At 42.7% G+C, this 15,036-nt stretch overlaps 1 protein-coding gene across 3 annotated transcripts in view; it reads right to left on the bottom strand.

Annotated features, from left to right (window-relative positions):
* Positions 1 to 201: 201 nt before the first annotated feature.
* RAVER2 (ribonucleoprotein, PTB binding 2) overlaps positions 202 to 15,036 on the bottom strand; it is a 37,238-nt gene continuing 22,403 nt past the window's right edge. The window contains exons 7-12 of one of the 3 annotated variants that reach the window (XM_073593805.1): positions 13,472 to 13,614; positions 12,375 to 12,471; positions 10,505 to 10,626; positions 10,343 to 10,420; positions 3,123 to 3,236; positions 202 to 660 (exon numbers count right to left, since the gene is read on the bottom strand). In XM_073593805.1, coding sequence (XP_073449906.1) covers positions 526 to 660; positions 3,123 to 3,236; positions 10,343 to 10,420; positions 10,505 to 10,626; positions 12,375 to 12,471; positions 13,472 to 13,614 — 689 coding nt within the window. In that variant the 3' untranslated portion in view covers positions 202 to 525. Of the gene's footprint in view, positions 661 to 3,122; positions 3,237 to 10,342; positions 10,421 to 10,504; positions 10,627 to 12,374; positions 12,472 to 13,471; positions 13,618 to 15,036 lie in introns of all 3 variants that reach the window. The other 2 variants (XM_073593806.1, XM_073593804.1) reach the window with 2 other exon arrangements.

Here is a 15,036-nt window from a genome sequence, read left to right on the forward strand (position 1 = left end):
CATTTTTCCTAAATGTGCACATGAAACTTTCTGCTACTCTGACCTTGAATGTTTTAGATTCACTATGAATATGTCAATGCATGAATAGTGTCTGTTGCACTCTGTAGGTCTTTCTCATTATGCTTAATAAAACTTAAATTTTTTTGATAAAAAAAAAAAAAAAAAACACATTTGCACATAAACAAAGACCACATGGACCAATTATAAAAGTAGACCTACTATATTTCTTTTTTTATTATTGCTTGATATTTACAAAAGAAACTGAAATGTGTGCAGGCCATAGCAAGAATATAACAAATTAAACCAATTTGTTATTTAAACCAAGACACGGCTAAGGGTAGAAAATATCCAAAAATCTTCAGGAATATTGTGACCGTTTCATATAACAATTCAGCCTGAGTGACCTTAGATTTTTGTTTTGCAAATATACAACTGACTCAGCGCCAGACTAGGATGGCTTGAAGAGACACGAGAACCCAGGTTGTGCATCTTTGGGCGTGTGATGGTTTGGAACAAAGATAAATATTAATAAACCTTTTTCCTCTTAACATAAGACTCAGCGTAGGTGTCCCCAGACGTCGGAGTGTATTGCTGTGTGTATCCGATGGTGCCGACTTCTGGGCTGGAGAGAATGTACGGCCTTTTCTCAGTGCTGATCGCCTGGAACAATGAAGACAAAATATCACTTTGTAAAATTTATATTTTCAGTTTTTCAAGGGCATTATCTGAGCAAAACAATTCAGTAAACTTCCTAATTATATGCACATTTCAGGATTTTTTTTTTACTCCCTACTGCTCGTTTTTGTCTAGGGGAGAGCCATTTGCCAGTGGAGCGGAGGATTGGGCGAGTATACAGATTTTTCCCTCTTCCCCGGACAAAACGAGCAGTTGACCCGTGCAGGCACAGCCCCACTGCATTGGAAAAAACTTTTTTTTTTTTTGCCGGAGTTGGGCTTTAAATATTCTTGCTTCCTTTTGTGCGCTCACAACTCTGCAGCATTGAATTAATTACCAAGCAGTGTAATTCAACCCCATTGGAATACAGAAAACATCTTCCTCTTTAAGTGAAACTTCACTCAACATTCCTATTTATTAATGCTAGCGGCATGAAGATTAAAAATAATCAAAGTATAACCTAATTACTAGCTATAAACTTTTTTTTTTTTTTTTTTTTTACATTTCTTCAGTTAGGTCCTGGTTTCCTCAACTAAGCACATCCTACTGCATGCATAATTGAGCTAAGGGCAGGAAGTAAATGCTACTTGAGGGAGACAAGAAAGGATACTGGTTGGGCAACCAAAAATCAGACTTTTAGGGCATGGAAACAATGGAGAGGGAACAAAAAATAATCATAATATTATTGAAAAAAGTACATAGTATATCACAATGTTCAAAAAAAGGTTAAAAACCATGAAAAAATTTGTACAGTGAGCCCTTGTGAGTCTACGCGTTTCGCCATGAGGCTTCTTTAGGACACGATCAAGTTTCAGAGATGTGAAATATACAAAGAAAGAGCAAATCTCACTATCTTCAAATGGAAACTAGGCCTCCTGTATAGGTTCGCTGCAAATCGGAAGGTTTTCAAAAGTATAGGATATTTATAGTAAATTTATTTATAGCCTTTAAATGAAATTCTAGCAGGGGCAGGGACAAGTGTGCATCTTCGGTCCAAAGATAAAATGACCACCAGAGCACTTCAAATGGAAAAGGTCCAGAAAGGAAAAGGAAACCATGAATAGAGTTCAGCAGAGCTAGTGGCATGTGATAAAGTCCAAACTAGCATGTACTGCATAGAAAGTTCAACAAAGTATGTGTGCCCCTGGGAGACACCTGGGTGCTGTATGTACAGGGTTCATATACCCCAATAACGTTGTATTCTTTCACCAATGGTTGCAATATTTCAGAGACTGGGCACTCCATCCTTCTCATTCAAGCACTGAATAAATAGGGAATACCTATCACACTTTCTACCCGGGGAAGATTGTTTACACCACCCCACTCTATGCACCAAAATTATTTTCAGTAATAATCTTGAAATTAAATGATCACAGAAAAAAAAAAAAAAAGCAGACAGTAAATATTGTGGTGATGCCCAAGATTAGTGGTCATTGCAGAAGTGTCCCCTTGCATTGGTGGGCAGTGTAAAAAGGTGGGAGCTCAATTTGTTCTGAACCCTTAGCTACTTCAGGAGGAATCCCAGTTTCCCCCAGAACGCTGGACTGAGCTAAACCCCTGAGAAATGACATATTACATAAGGAATTCCAGTTCTCCAAGAGGAAAAGTAACCCTTGTTACAGGATGTGTGAAGAAAGCACCAGATAGAAACTTCTGACTTCCTGTATTTTTACTTTCTAACAACCATCACAATTCTCATGAATCAGATCAGGACTACATGCACACTATACTGATAAATATGTTCAACTAAGAACTGTATTTTATAGCGAAAACAAGTTAAATCTGAACACTGTCAATTACAAAATTGTAAAAAAAACAAAAAAAACAAAACAAAAAACACATAATTGGGGGGGGTCTGTCCTGCCTGCCAAAGGATTTTTAGCCCCACCCCCCAAAAAACACACCTGTAAAATAGAATATTCATATATTTACTTACCTTTCTGGTGGCCCATGTAAAGAAAAGCTGTTGCTTCCTTGCACCCAAACCACTGCTGACATCACTGCAGGAGGTACGAGTCAGCAGAAAAATAGAAAGTGACAACAGAAAAAAAAAAAAAAAGACTAAGCGGTCCATCTAGTCTGCCCCTTGCAACAGAAGGAACCACAGCAACCATCAGGAGCAACAAACATTTGATGTAAAACTGTCAAATGCTTGCAGTGGCTTTTCCTTGCATGGGTCATTGAAAGGCAAGTAAATGCTCCTTTTACAGCTAGCCCTTTTTGGGAAAAAAAAAAAAAATTGATCCTGTGATGACAGGGTCACTTTAAGTGACCAATTCAGAACACAGATAAGCAGGTCCAAATTTCACCCGATATGCCTGCTTGTTCTGGGTCTGTGACTCAAACTGGAGCCAGAGAGTTAGCATTACTGCCAGGCACCTAGCATTTTCAGAAAATTTCTTACTTCATCACACATGGGTATACATTATAATGGTACCAGACCCTACCTTATCTACAGACAGTGCAGATCCAACCTGGTACGAGGCTTGTGCATTTGTATAGTACGTGGGAGGGGCCTGGACATAGGCACTATATTCTCCGTAACCCAGCGTGGAAGACTGCTGTGGACAGTACAAAAAAATAAAATTTAAAAAATTTGAAAACTGTTACTTTACAATTTTTGACAAAGAAATTATAGATGTTATACCCCATAATAAATTCGCCCTTTCTGCTGCCGTCTGGTACAAGTCTCCTGCCTGCTTCCCAACATAGCAACAGATGTAAAGATAAATATAGATTGTCAAAAACGTCCACCCACACCGTGCGCAGAAATTATACATGCTGAGCGCTCAAAACACATGTGAGGGAACGAAAAAGCATACAAACAGCTTCATGCTAAAATCGGGATGAAGTGCGAAACAGATGCACTTTTGGTTGGCCTTCTCTATTAGAAGATCTTTGCTCTCGGGGTCAGAAATGGCACTGCACTAAAACAAAAAAAAAAAAAAAGAAAGAAGATAGATATATACATACACATTTATATTATGTATATATACACATATATTTGTAGTAGGAGCCTGTAAAGCATTGCAATCAACAGATTACTGATGCCATGCAGGTCTCCAGCACACTGTCAGTGTATCTGCTTGTCCGTACATCCTATACAGACAAGCAGATACTTCCCGACAGGAAGACTCAATGAAATAACACAGCGCCGTGGTAGTTCATTGATAACTACAAGCCGACAGCCGCTAAAGATGTCTCGCTTGTAGTTCAGACACACAGAGCTGTATGTATGAATGGCAGAGACATGTGGGCGGAGCCCCACAAGGCAATACTGTTTTCAAACAGTAAGGCTGGGTTCACACTAATGCGTATTTGATGTGGGTTTCCCCGCATCCAATTTGCATGACAGGCGAGCGTGTCCGTCTCTCAATGGAGCCGGTTCACACAGGTCCCGGGCAGTCGCTGTCCGCATTCACAAAAGGGTCCTGTGAGTCTTTGTGTCTGAATTCAGGCAAAAATGTGGACCCGATTCTCACCTGAACCGGTGAACAGGGACACACCAGACCCCCAGGCACGAACAAGCAGCCGCACATAGTTGTGTGAAAAAGTATTTGCCCACTTTCTGATTTTTCATTTTTTTGCATATTTGTCACACTTAAATGACTCAGATCCAACTAAATTTTATTATTACACAAAGATAACCCGAGTAAATACAAAATGCAGTTTTTAAAATGCTGGTTTCATTTGTGAAGGCAAAAAAGCTGTCCATACTTGCCTGGCTGTATGTGAAAAAGTAATTGCCCCCTAAACCTAATAACTGGTTGTGCCATCCTTGGTGGCAACAACTGCAATCAAGCGTTGGCGATAACTGGCAACGAGTCTTTCACATTGCTGTGGAGCAATTTTGGCCCACTCTTCTTTGCAGAATTGTTTTAATTTAGCCACATTGGAGGGTTTTCCAGCATGAACAGCCCGTGTAAGGTCATGATACAGCATCTCAATTGGATTTAAGTCCGGACTTTGACTAGGCCACTCCAAAACCTAAATTTTGCTTTGATTGAACCATTTGGAGGGGGATTTGCTGTTACGTTTCGGATCATTGTCCTGCTGCATAACCCAAGTGCACAACCCACACCTCCAGTCCCGCCTTCTCCAATCAGCAGCAGTGGGCTTGTCACCCCTCCTCAGGTGGACGAATTGGTTTATGCCAGGTCGGAGACGTACGGCACATCAGTGGATCCGGAGACCATCCGCCTACAGTCCCTGCAGAGGGCCAAGTCTGCTTGCTCGTAAGACCTCGCTAGAAGGGAGGTCCACCATTGAGGGTAAGGGTCCACGTTATTGGATTCCATGAGAGTTTGTGTCTACATACTCCCCTCATCTCCATTTATTTGATTGGTGTCTGATCTGATGGATCGGGGATATCTCCCTCTACCCTTATGAAGCAGCTATTCATCTATGGGACTTTCCTTTTGTTAACCATTCTATGGACAACCCCCCTTTTCTTCCTTTGTTTCTTTTAAAACTTTTTTTGATTTTTGAGGAATGATTTTCTAACCACTTATCTGGTGCAGAAAGTTTAAGGAGTGTACGGATATATGTTCTAAGATCATTTGCACATATTCCACTATATATCACTCACTGATAACTTTTTGTTTCATGTTTTATTTGAATTGTAATGATTCGATATATTTTTGCATATTTATCTCTTTGAACCATCTGCACAGGTCGAGATTATTTCAACATTTTCACAATGATTATGAGCACACGTTTTTTTTTTTTTTTTTCCAAGTGCACTTGAGCTTGAGGTCATAAACTGATGGCCGGACATTCTCCTTAAGGATTTTATGGTAGAGCTCAGAATTCATGGTTCCATCAATTATGGCAAGTTGTCCAGGTCCTGAAGCTGCAAAGCAGCCCCAGGCCATCACCCTACCACCACCATGTCTGACTGTTGGTATGATGTTCTTGTTATGAAATGCTGTATTAGTTTTATGCCAGATGTAACGGGACATACACCTTCCAAAAAGTAACATTTTTGTCTCATCAGTCCACAGAATATTTGCATATAAGTCTTGGGGATAATCAAGATTTTTTTTTTGGTAAATGTGAGATGATCCTTTGTGTTCTTTTTGGTCAGCAGTGGCTTTGGCACTCTCCCATGGATGCCATTTTTGCCCAGTCTCTTTCTTATTGTTGAATCATGAACACTGATCTTACCTGAGGCAAGTGAGGCCTGCAGTTCTTTAGAGGTTGTTCTGAGGTCTTTTAGGACCTCCTGGATGAGACGTTGTCATGCTCTTGGAGTAATTTTGAGGCCGGCCACTCCTGGGAAGGTTCACCACTGTTCCAAGTTATCTCCATTCGTGGATAATGGCTCTCTGTGGTTCACAAGCCTTAGAAATGGCTTCAAAACCCTTCCTAGACCGATACAGGTACACTACTTTGCTTCTAATCTGTTCTTGAATTTTTTTTTTTTTTAGATTGTGGCATGATGTGTGGCTTTTTGTGATCTGTTAGCGTGCTTCACTTTGTCAGACAGTTTCTATTTATGTGATTTCTTGATTCAACAGGTCTGGCAGTAATCAGACCTGAGTGTGGGCAAGTGAAATTTAATGCCACTTTCCAAAAAATTGTGGCTAATAGCAGTTCATTCATGATTCAGCTTAGGAGGGGGCAATTACTTTTTCACATAGGGCCAGGCAGGTTTGAACAGCTCCCCCCCCCTTTATAAATGAAATAATTTAAAAACTGCATATTGGATTCATTTGGTTATCTTTGTGCAATATTAAAATTTGTTTGATGATCTGAATCATTTAAGTTTGAGAAATATGCAAAAAATAAATAAATAAATCAGGAAGGGGGCAAATACTTTTTCACACAACTGTATGTGAACCAGGCCTGACAGCTAGTACAAGGAACTTCTTCCCGTATTGCTGCCACAGGGAGGGGGGGCTGCAGCACTGGGAACATGCTACATGTTCCACCCCAAAATCGGGGTCAAACATGTAACATGTGCATCTGTATGATGTGAGAATCAAAATTTGCAGCAAAAAAAAAAAAAAAAAAAAGAGACCTATCAGCACAGACCATTATATACTTTGACTCCAGACATAAACTGGGGGTTATCAGAACTCTACCAACACTGGGCTGAGATGCTAATAACAGAGGCTAAAGACCAAGAACACAGACATCACAGGAGAGCTTTCAAAGTGTGTGGCCACCCAGACTGAGAATCTGTTAAAACATCCACATGATCAAGCATAAACATGGGATTATCAAACAGGGTAGAAGCAGAACACACAGGAGATGATTTACTAAAACTGGAGAGTGCAAAATCTGGTGCAGCTGTGCATGGTGGCCAATCAGCTTCTAACTTCAGCTTGCTTGTCACAAAAAACAAAAAACAAAAAAGAAAAAAAAAAAAAAAAGAAAACTGGGAGCCGATTGGTTTCTCTTCTCCACCAATCCCTAACCTGGCTCCAGGTTACTGCTCCCCTCACTTCCTGCTTTCCCAGGATAACTGAGGTAAGCTAAGCCATAGATGCCTACTGCCATCAGCCAAACTCCTGTGAGGGTGCAGTAGGCTTAGGGGTGGTGTGCGAGTCTATGGGCACACACAGCTTGGCTCAAGAACACATACACACGGGTGCCTGCTTAGAACCCGGTTTTCTACAGGAGGCACCCTGAAGGAGGGAGGGGTCAACAGGGGCAGACTGACCATTCGGCACTGCCCGAGGGCCCCATGCCACCAAGTGGCCCCATCAGGGTTGCCAGCCTCAATAAAACCAGGAACAGTATGTAAAAGTCAGTTTTTCTAAAAATCCCAAGCTTATAGCTGCCCCGCCTCTCCAGTACCTTTTCAGTGCGTGTATGTATATATTATGTGTCCGTGTGTGTATACTGTATGTGTGTCCGTGTGTGTGTGTATACTGTATGCGTGTCCGTGTGTGTGTGTGTGTGTGTGTGTGTGTGTGTGTATACTGTATGTGTGTCCGTATGTGTGTGTGTGTGTATACTGTGAGGCCCATAATCTATTGCCTGGGGGCCCCATAATCTCCTATTGCCTGGGGGCCCCATTAGTAGTCAGTCCGCCCCTGGGTCAATAACTCCAACAGGGCCTGCCAGAAAAGGAGGCAACTGACCTTTCTGTGCAATATTTCACAGAGCAAAAAAAAAATAAAAAAAATTTAAAAAAAACGCTCTTTGGGTTCTGTCCTACCTGTGTGGATATAAATAAATGCTTGGGTATCTTCATGGTCACTCGCTGGAACCAGAGAGGCTTGAAATAACTACAGAATGTTTTCATTATTACATAAGTTCAGCTGAATGAGGCTGTGACCAACTACTATTAGCTATACAATGACCGGGATAAATAAGAACCCTCAGACAACCTCAATAAATTGTCTCCATGAATACATGTCATAATGAGAATAAAAGCATCACACACACAAAACCGGGTGTTCAAAGCGGTCATGGCTTGGGTGAATTAAAAAAAATAAATAAATAAAAAGTTGAGAGTTTACACTTACGGGTTACCAAAAAATATTTCAACAAACACTTGCCAATGCCCATGGCACATTCTACTCAAGTATTGGTGCGTCTCATCTGCATTATTTTTGGCTTTAAACTGATCATTTGTCGTTTATGTATTTATACATTATGATCATATCCCCTTTTTGTGTCTCCCCTCATTGGAGAATGAATTTAGTGCAGTTCACCTTCCACGCTGCTTATTCATTTAGTTGCCCTTCTCTGCACTCCCCAGTTCCCCAACATCCTTTTTGTAAATTAGCATCTGGCGCAATCACGCACGCCCACAGCAACTAGCTAACAGCAACGTGCATTCCGTGACCGGGGTATATGAGGAACTAAGGGAATAAGGGGGAACTTATACTGGGCATGCAAGACTGGCTGTGGTACTTTCACAGCCCGCGCTACCTTTGGCCACCACTAGAGGGAGACTCCACTCCAATCCAGCTAGCTGACCACACACAGGCAGATACGAATCTTACACACAATCTGGTGCACTCTAAGGGTTGGGGCGCAGTCTAGCAATTAGCACACGCTTCTAGGGCTCCTCCAGCTATCCTGCAAGCTTGAACCCCGGTGTTAATCACTCTTCCCATTGTCCCCACACCAGACACACAATAAACGATAGCCTGCCACCACCCAACGGTTTGTCCGCAGACTGATCTGCTGAGCCACTACACACACAGATCTCCGTCTGGCAGATCTGTTAGCGTACAATCTGCATGCAATCTGCCAACACGCAGTGCAATTGCATACCGATTGACACGTAACTTAGACCGGGTACTTAGGCACTAAAATACAACAACCTCTCCATAGATATGAGTCCTAGCTAAGTACACAGAAGTCACTTATTAATTGTATCATTTAATATCCCGAAAGTGGGCAGTGCATAAAAGATATACAAAGAAAAAGGATTTACCAAAAAAAAAAAAAAAGATACAAGAAATGCAGAAAGACACACAAATTGTCAATTTGCTATGAAAATAAAAAGGGATAAAAACAGAAATAAACTTTACCGAAGTCTATCCTTTTGTAGAAGCATACTGGAACATGTGGGAATCCCCCAGTTTTGAACTGGCTTTGTGGAAGAGCGATGTCCATATCTCAGGCTACCCAATTTATTGAAATATGGATGAGGCCTGGACATTAGCCCTTGGCCAATCAACCCTGGGGGGTGTTCCTGTCTCAGCCCACAAATGTTTTGTGTTCTGAAATTACCAGAGTTGAATTGGCCCAAAACGGCGCTGATTGCTGGGTCATGGATAGGATTTCCGATACCAGCGCATCAGTCCGAACGCGAAAGTACCAATCACTGCCTGCCTGCCGCAATCAGACGCCATATAACGATTTTGTGTGGTTCTCTAGGATTCCACACATGCTAAAAATACAGAGTTACATGTAACCCATCACGTGTATGATCAAAAGGAATTATTTTCATCTCTCTGCCGCTAATATTTTAGTTTTTATGAGAGATAAAGTAGGTTCCCTAGATCTGTTGATATTAATCAAAGTTTGCAGACCATCCGGGGCCTCGTGAATGGCCCCCTGCGGATCCGTGTAGCCAAGATGACTAGCAGTTTTCTTTGAGGCCTCAGGAAGGTGGCAATCTATGTTTACTCTACTGGGAACTTTTATTGGCATCTAGGTGTCACTTCGATCCTAGAAACTGGCTCTGTCCTTTTCAAATGCTAATGAAAGAACATATGTGCATGACTGATATTGAATACTATATTTTTAATAACCCAGAACTAAACTACATCTACAATTACACTACTTCTTCAGATCACATCACAACTCGTTAAGGCAAAACTATCCTACGCTTACATTTTTGCTACAGCATCAAAAACAGAACTGCGTTTAACGCAAAATCAAACGCCCCAACATACGTACCCCCGCCTTCCAGTGATACGGCGGTTACATCCCTCGCCGGCCGATGTCATCTTCTCTTCGGGTGTTTGGTTTTCAGCCTCTTGATTGGCTGGCAGGAGACGGTGTCATCCTGCGCATGCACACGTGAGTCAGTCATTCCTGCAGAGCTGAAATGTGTTTGGAACGCACGATGAGCTGCACATGTGCAGCTCTGTGTACATTCAATAGAACACTGCAAGCAGGCAAGTATGGATAATTGCAGAAGAGACAAAGCATGCCCCCTTAAAAAAAAAAATAAAATTAACTGTTCCCCACTCACCTGACTGCTATCCCCAGGAACATCTGCCTGGGTACTGCTGTATCCTGAATATTGGTCATACCACTGCTGAATAGCCTCCTGCAACAGAAATAAATAGAACATTTAATTAGCCTCTGTGTATTCACGGATACAGAGAAAGCCAGTGTGAGGTAAATGAGCTACCTGAGAGTAATCCCCGTATTGCTGGCTGTAGGAGAAATAGTTCTCTAAACCTGGCTGTCCTGTGGAGTCCTGAGATAATAAGCCATCCATTGCATGAGCCTGGACACCCCGAGGGGCCATTCCTGAACATAAAGAAAACAGACAAAAGTTTCATTTATAGAACAAACAATTCAAACACCTGTTACAAAGTTCCATCTCACTACCCTATCAGGAGCCATATCACCATGCACCACTTCCCTGCCAGCTAAATGAAGGAGTTGTTACTGGTGAGAGAATCTGCATTTCGGTCAGTGACAAACCGACAGCTCACTCATCTGGACAGCGAGGAAGCGGGAAGTGCAAACCGGTGAGTATTTGCCCTGCAGTGTTTCAGTAGCTGTCAACAGTGACAAAATCCATAGTGTGACATGGCCCTAATAAATGTCCCATAAAAGTTCTCATAAAGTACACAACATTGCACCCAGAGTCCTAAAAGCACACATGGCCCAGAGTGCCATAGGAAACAATGTAGAACAGAGGCTTTTATGCCTTGTTTACACTTGTGGTTGGAGGGCCATAAAAATGTGCAGTAGAACTGTGTTTTTACCGCACGTCCTCAAAGACAGAGGAAACGCCACACTTTTCACGTTTTTTTTTTTTTTAACAAAGTGAAAATCCTTCATCATTTTCCTTCCAATTCACTATTATATACCACTTTGTGTTGGTCTATCACATAAAATCCCAATAAAATACATTTACAATTTTAGTTGTAACATGACAAAATGTGGAAAATTTCAAGGGGTATAAATACTTTAAGCACTGTAGATACCCCAACATGTCATGTTTTCCATGCATGCTCGTGAAATTGCAACAAACAGTACTTAAACATTTCCATAGGGGACGATTTAAAAATGTTTGCAGGTTACCCGTTTAGCGTTACAGAGGTGGTCTTGTGCTAGAATTATTGCTCTCGCTCTAATGATTGCGGCGATACTGCTCCGGTAAGCTCAGAAACAACTGGGAAGCAGTGGGAGGGGTGGCACCTCTCCCGCCGACCCTAAAAGTGATCCCGCGGCGAATGCGATACTGGGTTCACAGCAGGGGTCCGGTGCGTCCCTGTTCTCCGTTTCAGGGATGAATGAAGACGCACAGGGCTCTTCTGCAAACCGCTTCGCAGCCGTCCCAGAGCTGTGTGAACCGGTTCCACTGAGAGCCGGTCAGAGTCTGACATGCAAATTGGATGCATGAAAACCCACATCCCATTCACACTAGTGTGAACCCAGCCTTATCCGATGCTGAACTGCCCACAGAATAAAAAGATACCGGGGTTATGGCAGCTAGCTGCTGCCATAAGAACGGTATTTATCATCAAAGTAATGACGCATATACTGTGGGCGGTCAGCAAGTGGTTAAGCTGGCCAAATATTATTCAATCTTCTTATTCAATTTCCTTTAGATTTACTTTCCACTATGAAGTGCGAAGGCCTGCCTGATTGCATACAAATTTAAAAAGTGTTTAGGTTTTAACTCATATTATATGGTATTGTTAAATCTAAAGGAAAAATTGTACAATGTATGGCCAGCCTTAGATGGCAGCTCAGTTGAACTGCACACAGCTGCTCCTCCATTCAACAGCCATCTTTATATGCTTCCAATCATTGCATCAAATCTACATGCTAAGCAGCAACAAAAAGGCACCAAGTGCAACAAAAGATAGGTGATCAAAGTTATGCAATGGTAAAGACTTTTAAAATGTTTTTAGGAGATTAAAGCTTCTCAGTCTCCATTTTTTTTAAAAATCTAAGCAAGCCATATTATACAGATTTGCAAGCTTTCGCCTAAGTGATAAACTGCCTACCTGTGACCCAAGTACTAGGAATATAGAACTTACCAGGCAACACGCTTGCCAGATTCAAGTAAGGGTTAGTGCTGAGCCGAAAGTCCCTCGGTGGCTCTCCCAACAGCGATGTCTGGTTACTTGTCTTGTTCTGCAAAAAAGAGACTAACTTCAGAAAAACACAGAACCTTGCCCAATCTTTTGCAAGTATGAGCAAACCTGTGACACCCCCAACAACTGAGGAAGCACAGTGTAGTATTGCAGCCACAGCCTTAAATAGTAAAATAAATACTATGCATTTGGAGTTCTGAATGCTCTCCCTGAGTTTCCTACAGAGTGAGCACCCATAAAGCAGAAAGCACAAGAGGGAGGAGAGCGCACCAGAGAGAAAAGCACTCTCCCTATGGTGCTCACTCTATCTCTCTGGCACAATCGGAAGAGCACCAAGGAAGCAAGAGAGCGCACGAGGGAAGAAGTAGCAGTGTCAGAGAGAGTGCCAAAGAGGGCAAGGGAGTGCTAGAGAGAAAGGAGTCGAGAAAGAGAGCAAGTATGAAAGAAAGAGCAGGGGGAGGGAAGGAGCATCAGAGAGAAAGACAGGTAGCGCCAAAGAGAAAAGGGCGAGGGAGGGTGAGAAAGGGCAAGGGAGGGTGAGAAAGGGCAAGGGAGGGTGAGAAAGGGCAAGGGAGGGTGAGAAAGGGCAAGGGAGGGTGAGAAAGGGCAAGGGAGGGTGAGAAAGGGCAAGGGAGGGTGAGAAAGGGCAAGGGAGGGTGAGAAAGGGCAAGGGAGGGTGAGAAAGGGCAAGTATGGGAGAAAGAGTGCAAGAGAAATAGAAGGAAAGAGGGAGTGAGACACACACTGATTTTCAACAAATTTTGTAAAATCAGTCAGAGAGGAAAAAAAAAAAAAAAAGAAGAACAAAAGAAACAAAAAAGTGTATTCAGAAACGACATTATGGAGGGTACCTAGTTTCATAAATAATCATATAACCACACACATTTTAGCATCGGCCTTCCTTCAGGATATGCAAAGGAATTAAAGGGAATGAAAGAGCTCCATTCTTCTACCTCGGGCACACTTTTCCAGAAATGGATTTTGGAAGGCGCGGCCAAACAAACCAGCAGTTACATAAAACACAATAAAATAGTTCTCACCAAATGTGAAGTGTCTGGGGTACCAGCCTGTGATTGTCCACTCAGAAGAGATCCATCGCTCAGAGCCAGTGCAGACTGGTTATCTTGGGCTAGCCGGGATAGTGAAGTGCTCAATTGCTGATTATGCAGGTACGGCAATAAGTCTGCTGGGAGTAATACAATACAAACACAACTAAAATGCCAGTCTACATGATAACCCAACTATGATAAACTTACTTGCCAGCATACTACAACACCACAGTAAGCACCATAGATTACAAATGACCAGATATTAGCCATGTTACATTAGTATTTTCCTTGTCATTTTTTCTTAAAACATGGGGGAGGGGGGGTTTTAAGATTCATACTTACCTGGGTGGATGCTGCATCTGTCCCCCGGCGCCTCTAACAAGCGATCAAACAGCGCCGATCAGTCGGTTCTCACAGCTCCGTGAGCAGAGAGCTGGCGATCAGTCACCACTCCCACCTCTGCACCCCCGCTCTCACTGGAGCGCTGGGCTGTGGAGGGGGTGGGAGCGGCCGGCTTAGACTGAGTGGCTTGCCGAGAGGCTGAGCCGGGCGCTGGTCCAGGCATATGGGCGGATCCACACTCCATTGTCACGATCTTGCCCGAGCCAGCACCGGCTCTGTGATGTCAGCAGACAGTGGGCTTCAGCCCGCTGTCTGCTGAAAACTGGTCACAGGAGTGAAGAACGAACTGCGCTCCTGTGGATCCATAGGAGAAGTACAGCCAAACGAGCTGTAAAATATGCAACTCCAGGAACACAGCTAAATACATAGTTTTAAGTAGAACTAAAGCACTTTTTTTTGGATAGGGTAAAGGAGGGTTATAGCTAGGGTTTTGTTGCCATCTGTGTCCCAATTGGGGAGTTTTCGCTTCCTGTCCCATAGACAAAACAGGAAGTGATAGGAAACCCCTTCAATGTGAGGGAATCCCTGGATCCCTATAATAAGGAATCTCAGCCAGACAACGTGACAGGAGATTTTAAAAAGCTGAATGGACATAAAAAAAAAAAAAAAATTTAATAGCCAAAAGAAGATATAAAACCGCTTTGTGTACACCAAATGCCTTTGCAAACCCAGATACATAAAAAGTAACAGTGAAAACACTGTGCTGTACATGCAGACAACTGATCTGTGGAGGGGCCCTGCAGGCTCCACCCACAACAGGCTGCCTGCAGAAAACTACAGGCGAGGGAGGTGGCAAGACCAGTCACCCTGCACAAGGAGAGAACAGTAGCGACCGGTCATAAAGTGTTTGCTGTACTATGTACTTGTATGAGAGTCTCCTGTTCTTTCCTGCATTGCTTCCTTTCTGTGAAAATCCCTGGTGTACATGCCAGTCCCTCTGCTTTCCTATTCAAAACGGACCACACCGTGGTCAGTTCTGTAGCTGTGCTGCCCTCACTGATGATGAAGAAGAAGGAGGGAGTAGGGAGGAGGGAGGAGGGAATGCGAATAGGGGCCCAGTTAAGTAAATAGGGAGGGTGTGGGGGAGTACTGCATACTAAACATTTTTTGCTTTAATGCAAGGTAAAAAATGCTTAGGGTTTATAACCACTTAA

Source organism: Aquarana catesbeiana, linkage group LG07 (genome assembly GCF_042186555.1).
Source record: "Aquarana catesbeiana isolate 2022-GZ linkage group LG07, ASM4218655v1, whole genome shotgun sequence".
Classification (NCBI taxonomy): Eukaryota; Metazoa; Chordata; class Amphibia; order Anura; family Ranidae; genus Aquarana; species Aquarana catesbeiana.